Source organism: Heptranchias perlo, chromosome 24 (genome assembly GCF_035084215.1).
Source record: "Heptranchias perlo isolate sHepPer1 chromosome 24, sHepPer1.hap1, whole genome shotgun sequence".
Taxonomy (NCBI): Eukaryota; Metazoa; Chordata; class Chondrichthyes; order Hexanchiformes; family Hexanchidae; genus Heptranchias; species Heptranchias perlo.
In genome coordinates this window covers 41,275,729-41,298,640 of record NC_090348.1, presented here as the reverse complement: position 1 = coordinate 41,298,640, position 22,912 = coordinate 41,275,729, and the positions used below count along the sequence as shown (strand labels likewise).

Sequence of the window (22,912 nt, the reverse complement as noted above, 5' to 3'; positions counted from 1 at the left end):
CCATCTGATGCAGATGAAAAACTTTTACCAAAGAAAAAGTAATTTAACACGAAGTAAAGAACCCTCTACTCAGCCTCACTGTGCTCTAGCACCAACCTCTGAAGTGATCACACCATTTATCTCTCTTTCTCAGTCTCTCCTCTTGTCCCTTCACATCTCCCTCGTACCTTGACCTCTCTTTCATCGTGTATCTCCCCCTTTTCATAAGCAAGCACAAACTGCCTATAATCTGAAACTTGACTTTGTATCGCGGATAGTGTGCCGAAGAACAAACAATGAACCCTTTCCAGCATGTTGAAATGGTATAGGTTACCAGCACAGAATCCTGATCTCTGACAACAAACACCGTGCTAACAGACTATATGGCTCAGGCTGAAAACCATGAATCAATTTAAACAAGAGCAAAAACAGCAGAATTGCTCTACGGTTTTCACAGTGCTCAGAATTTTTTTCGGTACTTGAAATGCTTCAAGTTCTGTGGCATTTCTTACTGCTGAACGATGAAACAGAAATAGATTGATGTAGGAAGACACAGAACAAGAGTTATTTTGGCACACTGCTACCAACAGCAGGTCGCAAAGAACTATTCTACTTTTTCTGGGTTTCAGTTTCGTTTCCATGGCATCAAGGACAGGACAGCAAAACACCACCAATTTAGCAGTTTACTTGCCTGGACTGCGGAATATCAGCTTCCTCAAAATCACATTGCTAGCTCAGGTCATAACACATGGCAAGTTTAAATTAAGGCTGAATTTTTTTTTAAATTAAATTATTAAAGGTTCCAGAGGGTTTCAGTTCAACATGCCAAGCACAGCACCTGGTGCATTGAATCAAACCAGGCAACTGCATTTGTGACTTGGACGAATCAAATGATTAGGTTATCAAAGCCAGGTAATGTTCCTAAGGGTGGGTGGGGGGTACAGTTATGACACAGATGTTGATTTTAGGCTTAAAATTAAGGATATATTTAAGGCAGCACAAATAATACCTCTGGCAACTCCTCTGCCATGAACATATGAAACTGATGGGCCACCATGGCTAAAGATCAAGCAAAAGGAAGAACAGCCAGAAGCCACAAGGAAATGGAATACATGCCATTCCAGGCATCCAGTGTCAGCAATCATCTTGTCAGCCACTGCAGACCAAGTTACGGCATGAACCTCCCGCCACTCGGCCAAATTTCAGACAACCACTCCTAATGCACCAGTCTGACATTGCTACCACCAGGATGATAGCAGGACTTAAAGGGTTAAATGATGACAGGTTGCATAAACTTGGGTTGTATTCCTTTGAGTTTAGACGGTTAATGGGTGATCTAATTGAGGTGTTTAAAATGATTAAGGGATTCGTTAGGGTAGATACAGAGAAGCTATTTCCTCTGGTCGGGGAATGTAGAACAAGGGGGCACAATCTTAAAATTAGAGCCAGGCCATTCAGGAGCGAAATCAGGAAGCACTTTTTCACAAAGGATAGTGGAAATGTGGAATTCTCTCTCCCAAAAGGCTGTGGATGCTGAGTCAATTACATTTTTTTTTTATTTAGACTGAGGTCGACAGATTTTTATTAGGCAAGGATATCAAGGGATATGGATCAAAGGCAGATTAATGGACTTGAGGGACAGATCAGCCATAATCTAATTGAATGGAACATACCCGAGGGGCTGAATGGCCTTGTTCCTTTATTCCCACCAGCCTTCCTCTAGTCTCAGTGAAATTACCAATGTTGCGCCAACTGGATGCATTTCATGTTGTGTGCCATTCCCACTGGAACTTGGAAAGAAACTGATCTTGTCACTCCCACCTCACTTCACAAATGGCTTTGATTTAATGTCCAGTAAGCATTATGCTCAACAGAGGATGATAAAAGTTTGAATTCCACTTGATCGCAATTCTCTCCAAATGGCAAATCAAATGTGGCGCTGAGGAAGAGCTGCACTATTGGGAGGTACAGTCTCAACATTAACCTAGCCCTGTTCAGGTGACTGTTGGAGATCCCATGATACAATTCAAAGTTGACCATGTTGTGCTTCCTATGTTCTGGGTCAATAGTCCCTCAACTACAACAAAAAAATAGATTAACCAGTCGAGCATCACATTGCTGTTTGTGGGATCTAGCGTGAGCAAAATGGCTGCCATATTCACCTACCTAACAGTGACTGGTTCGAAGTAACTTATTGCATGTGAAGCAGTAAGGTGTTTGAAAGACTGGATATGGCACTAAATAAATTAGCATTTTCTCTTTTGTGGTTCATGGTATGGTGGGATCTTGGATTTCATAGTTTCTGAAAGTCTCAAATTCCTTAATGCAGATGACCATTTTGATGTAGCCACAGTGTACAGAAGGTCCTTACTGAACAAAAACCCCAATTGCACCTCAGCTACAGGGTTCGCAGCTCACAATGACAGAACAGCCACAGTTTCTCACACAGAACTACAAACAAGTAGAATCATAGAATCCCACAGCACAGAAGGAGGCCATTCAGCCCATTATGCCTGTGACTATTCTTTAAAAGAGCTGTCCAATTTAGTCCCACATGCCAGCTTTTTCCCCATAACCCTGCAAATTAGTCCTCTTCAAGTACATGTCCAATTGCCTTTTGGAAGTTCCTATGGAATCTGCTTCCACCACCCTTTCAGGTAGTGCGTTCCAGATCTTAACAACCCTCTGTGAAAACGTCTCACTTCCCCTCTAGTTCTTTTACCAATTATTTTAAATCTATGATCTCTGGTTACCAACCCACTTGCCAGAGGAAACAGTTTCTCCCTACTTGCTCTATCAAAACCCCATATAATCTTGAGCACCTCTATTAGGTCTCCTTCTCTGTGCTAAGGAGAACAATCCCAGTTTTTCTAATCTCTCCACATAGTTGAAGTCCCTCATCCCTGGTATCATCCTGGTAAACCTCCTCCGTACTCTCTCCAAGGTCTTGACATTCTTCCTAAAGTGTGGTGCCCAGAATTGTAACAATACTCCAGCTGAGAGTGATTTGTAAAGATTTAGCATGACTTCCTTGTCTTTGTATTCAATGCCCCTATTTACAAAGCCAAGTATTCCATACACTTTCTTAACCACCTAATCAACTTGCCCTGGCACCTTCAAAGATTTGTGAATATGTACCCCCCAGGTCCCTCTGCTCTTGCACCCTCCTCAAAAATAGTACCATTTAGATTACACACAAGACAAAAACAGGAATCAAGCGAGACGAGAGAAATCCATCCCAGTGATAACACTCAAATTGAAAAATATGTTCTTGGGCATTTCTGAGGGGACCTCTGAAAACAAAGAATAAAATTTCAAGCAGAGTCTAAATAAGCAACAGCAATTGCACAGGGAGCAGCTAAAGTCATTCCAGAGCAGCTTCATCCAGGCTCTGTAGCATCCAGGATGGGATATGGCCATTTGATCAAAGCTCACCCCTCCAACACCCTAACCCTGCCATCACAGCATACAACTACATTTTGAATATGTTTTTATTCCATTTATCCGAGTGAACAAGTTCTTCCTAGCTTTTTCTAAGGCGGCCAGGCACACAAATTCAGTCTTCAATTAGCCCAACTCAGCCCACTTCAGTTCAGATGAGGAAGGAAATGTGAAGGGAATCACGGCCACTTAGATAGATTTCACCACGTTCACAAAAAAAACACAGCAATTCACTAAATCACCCACACTTCCCTCTGATTGTACAAATAGAACTACACGCAAAAGTTTCAACTTTGTTGTTATGTTTATCATATATCTTGCCTTTAAGCAAAACCATGTCATCTGTGGACAATGGTCATTCATTTCCACTCTATGCTCAACATGTTTAAATGAGGACAGTGCAAAAGCTGCTTGTGGAGTCATTTGCAACTTGATCAATGGCTCTTTTTGGTTTGATTGGACAGGAAAGCATTAAAACAGGCACACTCACCATTTACAGCTTTTTCAATCAGTCCTTCACAAGCATCAAAATCACCTTTAAGAACCAGCTTGTCATGCAGTTCGGTTAACATTGGATGTTCCAGTGCAATCTTAGTTTTCTTCTGCAGTGACTCAAAGGCCTCAGTGTAGTTGTGCTGGCGAAAGTGTTTCAGGCATAGCCTAATGGCTTCTTGTTCACGGTACTACTGGAACATAAGGAAACAGTGAAAAACATTTTTATGCTATGAAGTCTTTAGTCTCTATACTTGCATCACAATCTGTCACATTCAACAAGTATGAATATTACTTTGTTTCAATGAAGTGGGAATTACTCTGCCTTTTGCCTTGAAGCGCACATGGAGGCATATGCAAGCAGGCAGTTTCCAGTTCATTTAACATCAGACTTTAATATTACAGTCCTTAGTCACACCATCATATGTCTAGATATTTGGCAACAGGGGTAAACTTCTAATCATATGGGGTGTGGGTTCTGCTTACATTAGAGACCAAAGAAGCTGAACCTGAGAGAATATCTAGAGCAGATCTGAAATTTCTAGTGGCCACGAGAATGAACTTCACAGATAAATGTGTTAAAAAGAAAGCTTTTTTTTTTGCCTAGAAATAAAATTCTAAAAAGTTCCAACATCAGACACTAATCCAACTGAGTAAAGTAGCCCCATGCCTAGTTTCTGCTGGAAATTTAATGTCAGAAAAGCACCTGCCCAAATCACAGGCAGAGATTTGAAAGCAATCCCATCAATTTAAGGTTGGACAAGGGAGACATTGAAGGTGCTGCTGTTTAAACAGAGATTCAGAGCTAGCATGGTTCCTGGGGTCTAAGAAAAATTGTTTTCTTAAAAAAAAAATCAATGTTACCATGTGGCACAGTAGCTTCATGCTAACATGTAAAGACAGACAGATGGTGTGCATATTGCACAATGTATGGCTCATGTGTTGGCATAGTAAACAGAAAGACCACCAGTGAAGGTGTAAGGAAAGGGTTAATCTGACTAAGTGTGCTAATAATACAGCTATTGATTTGTCTTTATATTATAATAATACTACCTTTGACTTTGTTGGGCAGGGAAATATGATTTTTATTGTAATTTTAAAATAGTTACAAATGTACAACAATTCTAAGATAGCGACCACTGAACTTTTGAACTATGACCAACTCTCGCAGCACCGGCAGATTTTAATATGAAGTATCTACCTGCTTAATGAGAGAAGTTAATTAGAGACATGCCATTGCATACTGGATCCAAAGTTCCAGGTAGCTGTAATCAATGATATCAGTGCAAGACACAGTTAGTCCTGCAAAACGAAAACATCGAGAGTTTAGAATCAAACCCATGCTGAGTCTTCATCTCGACTGGGCGAACCAAATTGGCAAAAGTAGTTTGGGGGAAGAGTTCATGGAATGCATTCGAGACAGTTTTCTAGAACTGTATGTCGAGGTACCAACTAGGGAACAGGCTATTTTAGATCTAGTATTGTGTAATGAGACAGTTAATTAATAATTGTCTAGTTAAGGATCCTCTGAGGCAGAGTGATCATATGATATATGATAGCATTTCACCTCAAGTTTGAGAGTGATGTAGTTAAGTCCGAAACTAGGGTCTTAAATTTAAACAAAGCCAATTACGAAGGTATGAGGGGGCGAGTTGGCTAAAGGTAGATGGAAAATTAAAAGATAGGACGATAGATAAGCAATGGCGAACATTTAAAGAAATAATTCATAATGCTCAACGAATATACATTCCCTTGAAGAATAAAAACTCCACGGGAAGTGATTCAACCGTGGCTAACTAGAGAAGTTAAGGATAATTAGATTAAAAGAGGCTTACAATGTTGCCAAAAAGAGTAGTAAGCCAGAGGATTGGGAGGGTTTTAGAAATGAGCAACAGATGACAAAGAAATTGATAGAGGGAGAAAATAGGAGAGTAAACTCGCAAGAAATATAAAAGCAGATTGTAAGAGCTTCCACAAATAGTAAAAAGGAAGAGATTAGCTAAAGTAAACGTGGATCCCTTAGAGGCAGACAGGAGAAATTACAATGCCAAATAAGGAAATGGCGGCGACATTAAACAAATACATTGTATCTGTCTTCACAGTAGAAGACACAAAAAACATACCGGAAATAGTGGGGAACCAAGGGTCTAATGAGAGTGAGGAACTTAAAGCAATGAAGATTAGTAAAGAAAAAGTACTGGAGAAATTAATGGGACTAAAAGCCAACAAATCCCCTGGACCTAATGGCCTACATCCTAGGGTTTTTAAAAAGAGGTGGCTGCAGAGACAGTGGATGCATTGGTTTTGATCTTCCAGAATTCTCTAGATTCTACAATGGTCCCTGTGGATGGGAAGATAGCAAATGTAACCCTGCTATTCAAGAAAGGAAGGGAGAAAACAGGGAACTATAGGCCAGTTAGCCAGACATCAATAGTAGGAAAAATGCTAGAGAAAGGACGTAGTAAAAGGGCACTTAGAAAATCATAATATGATCAGACAGAGTCAACACGGTTTTATGAAAGGGAAGTAGTGTTTGACAAATCCATTAGAGTTTTGAGGGTGTAACTAGCAGGGTAGATAAAGGGGAACCAGTGCATACAGAATATTTGGATTTTCAAACAGCATTCAATAAGGTGCCACACAAGAGACACTGGGTCAAAATCCTGGAACTCCCTTCCTAACAGCACTGTGGGAAAACCTTCACCACACGGACTGCAGCGGTTCAAGAAGGCGGCTCACCACCACCTTGTCAAGGGCAATTAGGGATGGGCAATAAATGCTGGCCTTGCCAGCAACGCCCACATCCCATGAACGAATAAAAAGAAAGGCTGTTATACAAGATGAGGGATCCTGGGATTGGGGGTAATATATTAAGAACATAAGAAATAGGAGCAGGAGTAGGCCAATCGGCCCCTTGAGCCTGCTCCGCCATTCAATAAGATCATGGCTGATCTGATCCTAACCTCAAATCTAAATTCATGTCCAATTTCCTGCCCGCTCCCCGTAACCCCTAATTCCCTTTACTTCTAGGAAACTGTCTATTTCTGTTTTAAATTTATTCAATGATGTAGCTTCCACAGCTTCCTGGGGCACAGATTGAGGATTGGTTAACGGACAGAATGCAGAGAATAGGAATAAACAGGTCATTTTCGGGTTGGCAGGTTCTAACTAGTGGGGTGCCGCAAGGATCAGTGTTTAGGCCTCAGCTGTTTACTATGTATATCAATTACTTAGATGAGGGGATAGAAGGTAATGTATCCAAGTTTGCTGACAATACAAAGCTAGGGGAGAAAGTAAGCTGTGAGAAGAATGCAAAGAGGCTACAAAAAAGGGATATAGACAGGTTAAATGAGTGGGCGAGAAGGTGGCAGATGGAGATTAACGTGGGGAAATGTGAAATTATCCACTTCGGTAGGAATAGAAAAGCAGAATTTTTTTTTTTTAAAAAGACACTACAAAATGATGGTAGTCAGAGGGATTTGGGTGTCTTGTACACGAATCACAGAAAGTTAACATGCAGGTACAGCAAGCAATTAGGAAGGCAAATAGTATGTTAGCATTTATTGCAAGGGAGTTGGAGTGCAAGAGTAAGCAGGTCTTGTTGCAATTTTATAGGGCTCTGGTGAGACCACACCTGGAGTACTGTGCAGTTCTGAACTCCTTACCTAAGGAAGAATATATTTGATTCCTGGGATGAGAGGGTTGTCCTACGAGGAGAAATTAAGTAGAATGGGCCTATATTCTCTGGAGTTTAGAAGAATGAGAGGGGATCTCATTGAAACATATAGGATTCCGAGGGGGCTTGACAGGTAGATGCTGAGGGACTGTTTCCCCTGGCTGGAGAGTCTAGAACTCAGGGTCATAGTCTCAAGATAAGGGATTGGCCATTTAGGACCAAGATGAGGGAAAATTTCTTGACTCAGAGGGATGTGAATCTTTGGAATTCTCTACCCCAGAGGGCTGTGGATGCTCAGTCCTTGAGTATATTCAAGACAGAGATAGATAGATTTTTGGACTCTAAGGGGATCAGGAGATACAGGGGTAGGGCGGGAAAGTGGAGTTGAGGTAATCAGCCCTGATCTTATTGAAAGGCGGAGCAGGCTCAAGGGGCCGTAGGGCCTGCGCCTATTTCTTATGTTCTTATGAATGGTACAGAACCAAAAGACTTATAATTACAAGTTTCACTTGTGGAATAGCAATTATATTAGAAGAGAAATTTGATAAGATAATTAAATATGGAGATGTACTAATTGTTAGTCCAACAGAAAAAGAACGTGTTAGTAAGGAAATCAGCTTATCAACTAAAGTTATTGGCAAAGTATGGGTTTCAATTAGTTTTTCCTTGTATGGTGTTGTTCTTACCTTTTAATGTAACTATATAATGTAATGGCACATGAATTGTCATGTAGTGGGGTAAGAGAAAAGTGGCAAACTGTAATAAGGATTTGGATTCAGAAGATTTGGTCAACCTGAATACTGAGCTCAGATTCTAAGTACTATATTTTAAGTGCATGCTTATGTGCAATTGCATGTACTATATACTTAATATATCTATGAATGCCTGATCTCAATGTTTCAATAACCTTACTGAATGAGGAACAGTTAGAACATCTCATTATAGATAACTATCCTCCAACAAAGGCATTACAGAGAACTGGAAATATAAAAAAGGGATTCAACCATTTTGCTGCTGGGAGGTACTAACTGGGAGCTGGGCAATTCATATTAGGAATTGGGAGGGGGTGGGAGCAAGAAAGAGAAAGGAAGTACATGACAGTTTGGAGTTAACGGTCCTAACGACAAGCTATGTAATATCATCGATGGGTGCCTGGAAAAGAGCAACGTAGAAGCAAAACATGGGAAGGAATTAAGTTCAAGCACATCCCGATTATTAATCGGGCACAGTGTACTAACACTGACCTGTATTTCCATATTTAGAGTCTGTATCGTCAATTATATAAAACTTCAAATCAGTTTACGCATTGTCACACAACTGAGGATTGAATGCAGAAATCAGAATTTACGGCACAGAAGGAGGCCGTTCGGCCCATCGTGTCCCCGCCGGCTGAGACACAAGCCACCCAGCCCAACTACTTTCCCGCATTTGGTCTGTAACCCTGCAGGTCACTGCTCTTCAGGTGCACACCCAGGTATTTTTTTTTTTTTTTTTTTTTTTAAAGTCGAGGGTTTCTGCCTCCACCATGCTCTCGGACAGTAAGTTCCAGACCCCCACCGCCCTCTGGGTGAAAAAAATAATCCTAATTTCCGCTCCAATCCTTCTGCCAATCACTTTAAATCTGGTTATTGGCCCCTCCGCTAAGAGAAATATGTCCTTCCTATCCAAGCCCCTCAATTTTGTACCCCTCAATAAAATCACCCCTCAGCCTCCTCTGTTCCAAGGAAAACAACCCCAGCCTATCCAATCTTTCCTCATCGCTAAAATTCTCCAGCCCTGGCAACATCCTCATAAATCTTCTCTGTACCCTCTCTAGTGCAATTACATCCTTCCTATAATGTGGTGACCAGAATTGTGCGCAGTACTCAAGCTGTGGCCTAACTAGTGCTTGAAACAGTTCCAGCATAACCTCCCTGCTTTTGTATTCTATGCCTTGGCTAATAAAGGAAAGTATTCCATATGCCTTCTTAACCACCTTATCTACCTGTCCTGCTACCTTCAGGGATCTGTGGACATGCACTGCAAGGTCCCTCACCTTCTTCCACACCTCTCAGTATCCTCCCATTTATTGTGTATTCCCTTGCCTTGTTTGCTCTCTCCAAATGTATTAGCTCACACTTATCCATCTGCCACTTTTCTGCCCATCTGACCAGTCCACTGATATCTTCCTGCAGTCTACAGCTTTCCTATCAACCACAGGGCCTATCTTTGTGTCATCCGCAAATTTCTTAATCATGCCCCCTACGTTTAAGTGCAAATCGTTAAGGTATACCACAAAAAGCAAAGGACCTAGTATCGGCACCCCACTGGAAAGAGCCTTCCAGTCGCAAGAACACCCGACCATTACCCTTTGCTTCCTGCCACTGAGCCAATTTGCCACATTCCCTTGGATCACATGGGCCTTTACTTTTTTGACCAATCTGCCATGTGGGAACTTGTCAAAGGCCTTGCTAAAATCCATGTAGACTACATCAATTGCGCTACCCTCATTGAATTTTTCAAGGAGGATCAATCAAGTTAGTCAGACACGACATCCCCTTAACAAATCTATGCTGACTGTCCTTGATTAGTACGTGCCTTTCTAAGTGACAGTTTATCTTGTCCCTCAGAATTGATTCCAATAATTTGTCCATCACTGAGGTTAGGCTGACTGGCCTATAATTACTCGGTCTATCCTTCGCTCCCTTGTTAAACAACGGTACAACGTTAGCAGTCCTCCAAACATCCGGCACTACGCCTGTATCCAGTGAAGTTTGGAAAACGATTGTTAAAGCCTCTTATTTCCTGCCTGGCTTCTTAACAGCTTGGCATACATTTCATCCGGCCCTGGTGATTTATCCACTTTCAAAAATGCTAATCTCCTTAATACTTCCTCTCTCACTATGTTTATTCCATCCAGTATTTCATACTCTCCCTCCTTAATTTTCCCTCTCCTTTGTGAGGACAGATACAGAGAACCATACCCACATCTTCCACCTCCACACATAGTTTACCCTTTTGGTCTCTAATAGGCCCCACTCTTTCCTTAGTTATCCTCTTGCTCTTAAAATATATTTATAAAACATCTTTTGGTTTTCTTTGATTTTACCTGCTAATATTTTTTCATGCCCTCTCTTTGCTTTCCTAATTTCCTTTTTAACTTCACCCCTGCACTTTGTGTACTCCTCTAAGCTTTCCGTAGTATTGAGTTCCCGGTATCTATCATCGGCTTTCTTTTTCTGCCTTATCTTACCCTGAATGCTTGACATCCAGGGGGATGTAGATTTGGCAGCCCCTCCCTTTTTCTTTGTGGGAACATGTTTACCCTGAACTCCTTGAATCACCCCTTTGAATGTCTCCCACTGCTCTGACACATTTACCTTCAAGTAGCTGTTTCCAGTTTACTTCTGCTAAATCACTTCTCAGTTTAGTAAAATTGGCCTTTTCCCAATTGAAAACTTTAACTCCTGCTCTGTCTTTGTCCTTTTCCATAACTATGCTAAAACTAATTGTATTATGATCACTATCACCAAAATGCTCTCCCATTGCTACTTCTTCCACCTGCCCCTCTTCATTTCCTAGAACTAAATCCAGAACTGCCCCCCCCCTCCTCTCGTTGGGCTTGCTATATACTGGCTAAAAAAAAATTCTCCTGTATGCAAGTTAAGAGTTCTACACCCTCTATACCATTCACACTGTTTGTATCCCAGTTAATATTAGGGTAGTTGAAGTCTCCTACTATTACTGCCCTATTGTTTTTGCACCTCAGAAATTTGCCTACATATTTGCTCCTCTATCTCCCTCTGACTGTTTGGGGGTTGACAGTACTCTCCCAGTCATGTGACTGCCCCTTTTTTGTTCTTCAGCTCAACCCATAAAGCCTCATTTGATACTCCTAAAATATCGTCCCTCCTCAAACTGTAATTGTTTCCTTAACCAAAATTGCCACCCCCCCACCTCCTTTTTTATCCCCCTCTCCAGCACGTCTGAAAACCCTGTAACCAGGGGCGTTGAGCTGCCAGTCCTGCCCCTCTAAGCCATTTGCTGTAATAGTTAAGGTATCATACTGCCACGTGTTTGTGCCCTCAGCTCATCTGCCTTATTTCCGACGTAGTGCTGGCATTTATCCCTGCATCTCATTGATCGATTCAAGTACAATTGATTAGCACACACCTACAGGGCTTTTTTTTGTTGAGGCGAGGAAGAGGAATCATCTATTTAAAAAGTGATGTTAAATTTCCAAACAAAGTACTTGAAAATATTTCACGATGAATCTTATTGTTGATCTTTTCAATTTCACCAAGAATTGATATGTTGTTAACAAATCTTATGAATTAATTAACTTACATCACCAAATTAATCCTATTAAACCACTTTTTAAAAAAAAAATACAAATAAGGTTACTGGTTGGCACAGTGGGCTGTGCCCTGGCCTTTCAACTCAGACTGGGGTTAAAGTCAGTATAGACTCTAGGATGGCATTCTCCTCCAACTGCTGGTTTGCAGATGCAAAGTTTCAGTTTCGTGCAGTAAGGGATATTCCTTCCATGTTGGGGCTGAGGCATACGGTCGAAGTGATGTGCAGGGACGTGCCACACCTGACTGAGTGTTGGAGGCTGACATGGGAGTGTCACAAAATGGAAGGTGTGCCAATCCACAGCACCAACATCTCATCTTTGGTGAGTGCAAAGCTCAGAATAGAGACACACTTCTTCATTGTGAATAACATTTCAATTCTTCACTGAGCAGTTTTTGGACATATCCAAACTGAAAGTCTTCCAAAAATTTTCACAATTTTAGTTTCAAATGCAGAGTCATTCAAACTAAGATTCAAAATTTATTGGATGCTTCAAACAGTAGTGATTGAATAAATGTTCATTAGCAAATGCAGAAATAAAATAAACATGTACCTCAACTATAATTAAACAGACCTCAATTATGGGGAGGCTGACAAATAATTGCTCTCAGCTGCTGTAACCCCTCTTTTGGAGTTAAATTCAACTCCCACTCAAACCAGGCCTTTAAACTACTGCAAAACACATCAGCTCTCAGCAAACAATTTGAATGTTTCCCCTGCTCAGATACTGGTGAATGCTCTAATGCTCTCAGCTGAAGAGCACTTGGAAGTCAGGCTCAGCTCCCATCAACATTTTCTGTATTCAATACCTGTAACAGTTAGATGCTAAAATCATGTGAACTGGTTGCAGGATGGCTGGTTAGCGTATCTGACATGTTTTGAAAATTCTTACCAGTGACACTTCTATGTTGCTCAGAGTAGATAGCGCTAACTAAAATATAGTGGGAAGCAGAAACATTCAGCACAACACTGGTGCATTTTTTTTTATTTGTTCATGGGATGTGGCGTCGCTGGCAAGGCCAGCATTTATTGCCCATCCCTAATTGCCCTTGACAAGGTGGTGGTGAGCCGCCGCCTTGAACCACTGCAGTCCGTGTGGTGAAGATTCTCCCACAGTGCTGTTAGGAAGGGAGTTCCAGGATTTTGACCCAGCGACGATGAAGGAACAACCAATATATTTCCAAGTCGGGATGGTGTGTGACTTGGAGGGGAACGTGCAGATTCCCATGTCCTTGTCCTTCTAGGTGGTAGAGGTCGCAGGTTTAGGAGGTGCTGTCAAAGAAGCCTTGGCGAGTTGATGGTGCATCCTGTGGATGATACACACTGCAGCCACAGTGCGCCGGTGGTGAAGGGAGTGAGTGTTTATGGTGGTGGATGGGGTGCCAATCAAGCAGGCTGCTTTGTCCTGGATGGTGTCGAGCTTCTTGTGTTGTTGGAGCTGCAGTCATCCAGGCAAGTGGAGAGTATTCCATCACACTCCTGACTTGTGCCTTGTAGATGGTGGAAAGGCTTTGGGGAGTCAGGTGGTGAGTCACTCGCCGCAGAATACCCAGCCTCTGACCTGCTCTTGTAGCCACAGTATTTATATGGCTGCTCCAGTTAAGTTTCTGGTCAATGGTGACCCCCAGGATGTTGATGGTGGGGAATTTGGCAATGGTAATGCCGTTGAAAGTCAAGGGGAGGTGGTAAGACACTCTTGTTGGAGATGGTCATTGCCTGGCACGAATGTTACTTGCCACTTATCAGCCCAAGCCTGAATGTTGTCCAGGTCTTGCTGCATGCAGGCACAGACTGCTTCATTATCTGAGGGGTTGCAAATGGAACTGAACACTGTACAATCATCAATGAACATCCCCATTTCTGACCTTATGATGGAGGGAAGGTCATTGATGAAGCAGCTGAAGATGGTTGGGCCTAGGACACTGCCCTGAGGAACTCCTGCAGCAATGTCCTGGGGCTGAGATGATTGGCCTCCAACAACCACTACCATCTTCCTTTGTGCTAGGTATGACTCCAGCCACTGGTGCCACACTCAGTCAAATGCTGCCTTGATGTCAAGGGCAGTCACTCTCACCTCTGGAATTTGAGAAGTTCCTGAAAATGAGACGACCATTTAAAACAAAACGAGTTCCTGAATCAGGGAGGGGTGCAGGTTTGAGTCCTGCCCCCCACTCAGTTCCCCATCTGAGCTTCTTCAAACAAGGAAGCACCAAGCAGAGACAGTGTCACCTTCCATCAAAGCATTCTTTGGCACCCATTAGAAGCTATGTAGAGGGAACACTTGTGGGGTAAAGCTGATCAATCTATTGTGTTGAATCTAGACAGTAAGTAGATATGACTAACTTAAGCTTTTTCAGGTTTCTACTCAGTTTAATAGATGAAACAACTGCTAACTAAATTGGATTTTGAAACTAGTTGCATACTTGAATTCATGTCTTGATTGAACTGAAATCGAGTACCAAACAATTAAATTGCTGGTGCAGAAACCTTCATTACATATCGGATTTTAAAGCCTGAGCCTTTATCAGTTTTTTTTAAAAGCCTCAGATACTCCGAAGTAATTACTCCAAACTAATACAAGAAATTTTGTAGCCATTTGGTTATATGTTAATTACTACTTCTGAAATTAGAATACTTAGTTCATGAAAACATGCTAAACTTCATAAATTCAGCTACATTTAAAGATTACCAATTTAAAGAAATTTGCAATCATCAGCTTATTCAGGGAATAAAGCATTACATATTTTGGGAGGGTCTTTGTTAAAAAGTCATGTGATGGCTACAGAATTCATCAGCATAAAACTAAGACTTCACAATGTACATGGAAACTTTCCTAATGGCACGTAGCAGTTAGATAAGCTAGGCATCAATTAGCGAAAATAAAAGAAAATTCAACAACGTTTTAATAATATTTGCTATATATTTCAAACCTGCTCTCAGACACGAATAGCGTTCAGCACTGATCTTACTTACTTTAGACTATAAAGGCTTATCAAATTGCCAGTCTACCATAGGCCTAAAAACCATTTCAAATATTTTAAAACTTGGAGCTTCAGGGCCAGTTCCTCTCAGTTCAGCATCAATGCTTCATTTCCTTGGAGCTATGGTTTAAGTTTCACTGACAATCACAAATATAGGCGTGCTCGCAGCTAAGATGGTCTTGGATACTAAGCTTAACTCCTGCTCCCTCCAAACACATTTGTGGCATTAAAAAGTAAGTTTTTAAATTCAGTGTAACCTTCAAAGTGAAATAAAACATCTTACATAAAATACAATACAGTATGCCTACCTTGCTGTACCAGTTAAGGCATGGTTGTACAATGTCTGGTTCATCTATCCCATGTAGTTCAACATACCAGATGCTGAAGTTAAAGCTAGGACCCCAGGACATTAATGGAACTATAAAGAAAAGGGTGGAAAAAAGTTTCAAGAGTGCCTTTGGATATGCCTAAAGTAGTTTTATATAACCTCAAAAACAGGTAGAGCCATTTTTGCACATCATTCCTCATTTAATGACTACCTGCAAATGTATAGATTCAGATTAACAGCAAGATACATTTGGCAGAGTTAATTTGAAACGGTAATGAACATGGGATGAAGCAGAGAATGAAGTAGAGGGAAAAACAAACCAATATATTCAGTACTGTAAAGCTTCCTAATAGAGCAAAAAAGTAAAAGGGTTAAACATTCAGCTTTTGCAGAAAAAGACAGCACCCACTTTGCTCTCTTACAAAAAGTGGCCCTAAAGAAGGGCAGCATTGATGATGTGCTTTTTATAAATCATTAACATTTTCTCTCTATTGAATTTTGATGATTTAGTTTTAAAGAAGTTCAGATTTTATGCTTTGAGACGTGCTCTTCAAACGATGGCACTGTGCCATCTTAACGCTTTAATCTAGCTCTACAATACATTATTTATAGCACAAGTTCTTCAAGGCTAAGAAGATTAATTAATTGAAACCATTTCTCAAGCACAAGATTTTGTGATCATTAATGACTGACCAGGACTATATACATACTGTGACAAACATACACAACTAGTTTATCAGTTGAGGGTTAATAAAGTAGTAAAACATTTTTTTAATTTGACGGTTAAAATTGCAGTTATAACTTGTAAAATATTGATGTGCAGTGCATTTGCAAAATGCATTTTAGGGACCAATTCCCATAACCCATTTAAGTCTTGGCCAGTAACAAAACAGGAGCAATCTCTACAGTATACATATTAGTGAAATGCCAGTAACCGTGGGCAGCAGAGACAAGACACTTCACAAAAGTGAAGCTGCAAGCTCATACTCCCAGGGCGGTCCGACAATCAAGTCTACCAGCTCCAAATCAGGCTTCAAAAGGTTATGTTCCAAAAAGGAACAATTTGATTCCAGTACAGCACATCAAAATTGGCAGTAACATCCTGTTTTGAATTCCTCTACTCAAAAGAACATTCCTCCTTGTGATTTTTGCTTTTTAATCCTCCTTAAGCCACATTTCTGTACTGCAGTGTTACTTTCTGGAAAGTATTTCTAACTATAAATCCATCTGTACTTTTAATTTAACTTTTGTCCATTGATCTAGTTTCCAATTTACAAATGTCGACATTGGGTTATTAACACTGAAGTGTTTTCATTGCAGATTTGAGTCAGTGCTTCGAAGAAGGGAAACAACCCAATGGTACAAAAAAAGGGAAGGATTGCCCACACACAGTTCAAACATGATGGGGTTGTCACCAGTTCTCAGTGAGGACAAGCTCTGCATAGGATCCCTCGCCGAAGTGAAGAACCTCACTTTCAGCCTGGTGGTAGGGGGCAGAGGGAAGAAAAGTGGAGAAATAAATGTCTCCAATTGTGAATGACTTCAACTCCTAATCAAAAGGTGAACTGAAGAGGGCTCAAAAGTTAAAAAGGGAATGCAGAGAAAAATGAATGAATTGGAAAAAGTTGACTTACTTTAGAAGCATAAAGGCAAAAGAAGAGCCAAATAAACTACTTTATATGTTGAATTGGCAACATACGTTCAAAGAACAAAATATTTTTACAATACAGGAGACAGTGTCAAAACAGATCATTCCCATCTATCAAGATACGGTCTTACTACATTTAAAAATTGAAAACAGCATTATGCAGACTATATAAAAGTTGTTTTCCTAGTAATGGAATAAGGAGCTAAATTTTAGGATGAAGTCTTTCATTTATTCTGAGCTCCAAGACTACACTCCCAACCAGCTGCAAAAATGCAATTTTCTGGCAACAACTTTTTTTGTCTGCCAGAACCAGCCTTAGACTTTTCCTTCATGACAATTTTCATTTAAATGATCTGCGTATTTAAAACAGTTCATTACCAGGAAGGTATGACTGGAAACAACTAAAAGGCTTCATTTTGTAAACCATTATAATGCAAATATTGAGTGAAATTGAATTAGTTTTGCCTTAATGTCACACAAGGCCAGGGCCAACTTCGAGCAGACTAGTTATAATGAATAAATCAAATTTGGAATTTTGATGGATAACTATAACTCATATTATTCATCCTATAAAAGTCTATTAATTTAGATGAATAACTAGATGATAACATTTGAAAGTTTAATTAACTGGAAATGACTATCAAATGATATATTAACTATCTGGTATTTATAGAAAAAGTACATGTAAGGACTTGTATTATTCAAATATTGGCCAAATTATGATAAGTCGAATCCAAATTATGTTATGATTCAAAATGAGAAAATGGAGACCAGATTTCAATTTGAAGGGTTCACTTCTGTATAGATGCAATTAAGCCTCATTTCACTTCAGGTATGGTTGTGACAGAGAGGAAACGTGTTCAGTTACCCACTTTGCTGCACCCTCAATGGTCTTCATGAAGTGCAATCCACATATGCTCATGTAGTGCATCCTGCAATACAGAGGCAGACTAAAAGATCTATTTTCCAGCATTCCCTAATCTGGAATGTAAGCAAGAATGCAACCAAGTGAAGGGCTGCAGTCCATACAGCACACTGGAGGATTTCAAATTAGTTCCAAAAGAGCTTCAATTACTACTTCAAAAATGAAACTTGCAGCTGGCAGAGGGGTCATATTTTCTATGGCGAGATTCTGTTTTCTATGGCCAGCCCAGTTATAATTCAGGACTATATATGAATTTCTCAAACTGTAGGGGATACAGCGGAAGTACTGTAAAATGTTCGAGGAACTGCATGCTCAAACAATAAATATAGATTTTTTTTTATTATTCGTTCATGGGATGCGGGCGTCGCTGGCAAGGCCAGCATTTATTGCCCATCCCTAATTGCCCTCGAGAAGGTGGTAGTGAGCGGCCTTCTTGAACCGCTGCAGTCCGTTTGGTGAAGGCTCTCCCACAGTGCTATTAGGTAGCGAGTTCCAGAATTTTGACCCTAACTTGCATATTGAAATACCAACTAGGGCAGGCACCTTATTACATTTCAGAAACCAGTTAGATGCTGTAACACTGCAACACAGAACTGTGAACATGAGAATTTGAACCACGCAAACTTGACAAAATTTAATTGTTCATCCCTGATCGACACTAAATTGCACTTCAGTTTTTTTCTTTAAAATGGTTTGCACGAATCAAACGGATCTAAACGGCTTAACAGAGATCTCCCAGTGGTTCAATGGGTATATACCAAGCGTTATGGTACTGGGCTATGAAGACAAGGATGGCCCAAAATATGAACCCTAGTCTGCATTAAATTAGTTGATGTCAGCTCAAACAATAGGGGGGGGGCCTAACAATTGTGGAGAGGAGGTACAGTAAAAATCAGCCATAGTTCTCACTACTGAGTGACTACTACCATGGGTGCATGTGTATGGACATAGAACAAGATCATGATATCCCACATTGTTGAATTGTCTGACATTCGCAATCCATTTTCTTATGTGAATAGCTACTTGAGTTGGAGGAGGAAATGAACTTGCACAATATACTACCTTTAACACAAGAAACATCACAAGGCATGAGGGGGAAAACAGATGTCAAGCCCAAGAACAGGAAATTTGGAAAGTTAGGCTAATCCATTGTTTAGTCAAAGAGGAGGGTTTTAAAGTAAAAGGAGATGGTGTGGCTTGGAACAATACCGAGACACTAAAACTGCAGTGTCTAAACTATGGCACATGTACCTTACCCTGGCCATGTAGGCCACAAAGCCCCAGTGACAATTTCTTACTCTTACTCCGTTGGGCTTATTTTCAGCCTGACAACTTATAAAAAGGTCCATGCTCAGTACTATTTCCCTCAAATGGAGGAAGGATTCTAAATCTATCTATAACTTCAGATGGGGTAGTGGATTTGTGTGACCTTATGGTAATCAACTAAATTAAACAGTGGGTCAGGTGTTTTCCATTGTAATTCTTTTCATGTGGCCAGAAGTAGGCAACTAAGGGTTCTCATGAAGGTATGAAATTTAGTTGCCAATGGAGTGAAACATTTATGTTTTAATAGGTGTGAAAGATCACAACATCCAAATCACCGTAGCAATGTTTTTGCTCTAAGGATCAACACGCACAGCAAGGAAGTGAGGGATTTAGGTCCCAACCAATTTGGACTGAATTTATCAAACACAACAGCATTTCAAATGGGAGAGTGAAATGAATTGGCCTTAGTCAATTTAGTGGTGCTCTACCTGAAAGAAGTTGCAGCAACAATCCCAAATTGCAAAGCACACTTCAACACCACAGAGACAAAAACTCAAAAATTACAACAATCCCAGAATTCAATAGTCCCTCAAAAGCAAAGTGTATTCAACTATTCGAAAAGTAAAAAAAATTCAATAAAATGTAATTACACTAGTCTTTCCTTATAAAAGATGCTCCAGGACCTGCTCAACAAAATGGACCTCTTACTTCACAACATGGCAGCATCCTCGATAAGTAGGTTGCTGGTGTAGTGAGTGACTTCCTTTGCATCACAGCAGGAATTTGGGTCCAAAAAAACTCATTAATGAATCGCGGTGAGGCAAGTAGAGACAAGTAAACAGAATTTTTTTTTAATATAAAAGCAGTACTTGAAATGGTCCTCTGAGGAAACATGAAGTGTTCAGATTCTTCGCTAGCTGTTCAAATGTCATCTTCAACAGAAACTTAACTGAAATTAGTGACTTTGTTCAGGGGGCATATTTACTAAGTCACTATCCCAGAGATGTTCATACACTTGCCCTACTCAATTGCTTATACGGCTGATTGAATTAGTTTGTTTCAATCAATAAGAGACCTTACCTATTTTAATGAAACGACAGGGAAACATTTGATCATCAATTTTGTGCTTCAAGGTGAAAGTCTCCTTGTTGTAATCATTCTTTAAGCCGCTGTGAATCAAAAGCAGGTTTAGATATCAAGGGATTAACCTCCTCTGTTTGAAAACAAAAATTACAATTCACAATACAAGTAGAAAATGCTGCAAATACACACCAGGTATGTCAGCATCTGAAGGGAGAAGATTTTCGTTTTGTACCAAGATCTTTCGGAAGAACTCTGGGAGTATTACCAAGAATCTCAACCCATAGTGCAGTTCCAGCATGTTCTTAAACAACAGGACTGTCCCAATAAATCCATTGTTCATGCCTATTCCTATCCCACTGCTTCAATATCCTCAGCTAGAATCTATTCTTCCCCCTCCTTGTCCAGTCCATACCCACCTTTATCTGTGACTCATTCCCGATTTTAGATTCGCCAGCCCATAGCAGCTTCTTTTCACCTTTGACTTCCACTCCCTCTACAGCGCCAACCCTCACCAGGGCAGTCTCCGGACTCCCCTGCTCGAGGTCCAACCAGTTTCACTCCACCACCACAACCTTCCAAATCTGGTCACCTTGAACAATCTCTCGCTTAACTCCACTCAATCCCTCCAGAAAAATGGTGTCACATAGAATCATGCAGCACCGAAGGAGGCCATTCTGTCCATCATGCCTGTGCTGGCTCTTTGAATGAGCTATCGAATTAGTCCCACTCCCCCACTCTTTCCCTACAGCCCTGCAAATGTTTCCTTTTGAAGTATATATCCAGCTCCTTTTTAAAAGTTACTACTGAATTTGCTTCCACTATCCTTTCAAGCAGTGCATTCCAGATCATACCTCGCTGCATTAAAAAAAACTCATTTTCCCTCTGGTTCTTTTGCCAATGATCTTAAATCTGTGTCCTCTGGTTACCGATCCTCCTGTCAGTGGAAACAGTTTCTCCCTATCTACTCTATTAAAACCCTCATAATTTTGAGCATTTGGATCCAAACACTGCATCCCAATCCTGTTTAGGCCCCCTCCCTGATTTTCTGCTTTTATCTCAGATTTCCAGCATTTGCAGTTTTTCCTTTTTATTTTATCTAGCAAGTTCTGTTTTGATTTTGGATTTGCTGTATTTGCAGTTTTTTTTATCCTCGTAATGAAATAAATTTTAGTTTATTGGCATTGTTCTTCACTCGAGAACAAACGTTAATGACCAATATGCAAATACTGTCAGGTACGGTAGCATAGTGGTTATGTTACTGGACTAGTAATCCAGAGGCCTGGACTAATAATCCGGAGTCGTGAGTTCAAATCGTGCCACGGGAATTTAAATTCAATTAATTAAATAAAATCTGGAAGTAAAATACTAATATCAGTAATTGTGTCCATGAAACTACCGGATTGTCGTAAAAACCCATCTGGTTCACTAATCTGCCGTCCTTACCCAGTCTGGCCTATATGTGACTCCAGACCCACAGCAATGTGGTTGATTTTTAACTACCCTCTGAAATGGCCTAGCAAGCCACTCAGTTGTAAAATCTCGCTACAAAAAGTTCTAAGAACAAAACCGGACGGACCACGAGGCACCAGACACGACAAAGGCAAACCAAGCCCAGTCCACCCTGCAAAGTCCTCCTCACTAACATCTGACATAGCCATACTCACAGAATCATACCTTTCAGCCAACGTCCCAGACTCTTCCATCACCATCCCTGGGTATGTCCTGTCCCACCGGCAGGACAGACCCACCAGAGGTGGCGGTACAGTGATTTAGTCAGGAGGGAGTGGCCCTAGGAGTCCTCAACATTGACTCCGGACCCCGTGAAATTTCATGGCATCAGGTCAAACATGGGCAAGGAAACCTCCTGCTGATTACCACCTACCGCCCTCCCTCAGCTGATGAATCAGTCCTCCTCCATGTTGAACACCACTTGGAGGAAGCACTGAGGGTAGCAAGGGCACAGAATGTACTCTGGGTGGGGGACGTCAATGTCCATCACCAAGAGTGGCTCAGTAGCACCACTACTGACCAAGCTGGCAGAGTCCTGAAGGACATAGCTGCCAGACTGGGCCTGCGGCAGGTGGTGAGCGAACCAACACGAGGAAAAAAAAAAAAACTTACTTGACCTCGTCCTCACCAATCTACCTGTCGCAAATGCATCTGTCCATGACAGTATTGGTAGGAGTGACCATCGCACAGTCCTCGTGGAGACGAAGTCCCGTTCGAACTGAGGATATCATCCAACGTGTTGTGTGGCACTATCACCGTGCTAAATGGGATAGATTCAGAACAGATCTAGCAGCTCAAAACTGGGCATCCGTGAGGCGCTGTGGGCCATCAGCAGCAGCAGAATTATATTCCAGCACAATCTGTAACCTCATGGCCCTGCATATTCCTCACTCCACCATTACGAACAAGCCAGGGGATCAACGAGGAGTATAGAAGAGCATGCCAGGAGCAGCACCAGGCATACCTAAAAATGAGATGCCAACCTGGTGAAGCTAAAACTCAGGACTACATGCATGCTAAACAGCAGAAGCAACATGCAATAGACAGAGCTAAGTGATTCCACAACCAACAAATTAGATCAAAGCTCTGCAGTCCTGCCACATCCAGTCGTGAATGGTGGTGGACAATTAAACAACTAACGGGAGGAGAAGGCTCTGTAAACATCCCCATTCTCAATGATGGCGGAGTCCAGCACGGGAGTGCAAAAGACAAGGCTGAAGCGTTTGCAACCATCTTCAACCAGAAGTGC

At 41.1% G+C, this 22,912-nt stretch overlaps 1 protein-coding gene across 2 annotated transcripts in view; it reads right to left on the bottom strand.

Annotated features, from left to right (window-relative positions):
• The window catches only part of mkln1 (muskelin 1, intracellular mediator containing kelch motifs), a 133,944-nt gene that overhangs the window by 80,812 nt on the left and 30,220 nt on the right, over positions 1 to 22,912 (bottom strand). For both annotated transcript variants that reach the window (XM_068005164.1, XM_068005165.1), the window contains 3 exons: positions 20,152 to 20,240; positions 15,213 to 15,322; positions 3,911 to 4,103 (listed from right to left, as the gene is read on the bottom strand). In XM_068005164.1, coding sequence (XP_067861265.1) covers positions 3,911 to 4,103; positions 15,213 to 15,322; positions 20,152 to 20,240 — 392 coding nt within the window. The remainder of the gene's footprint in view (positions 1 to 3,910; positions 4,104 to 15,212; positions 15,323 to 20,151; positions 20,241 to 22,912) is intronic.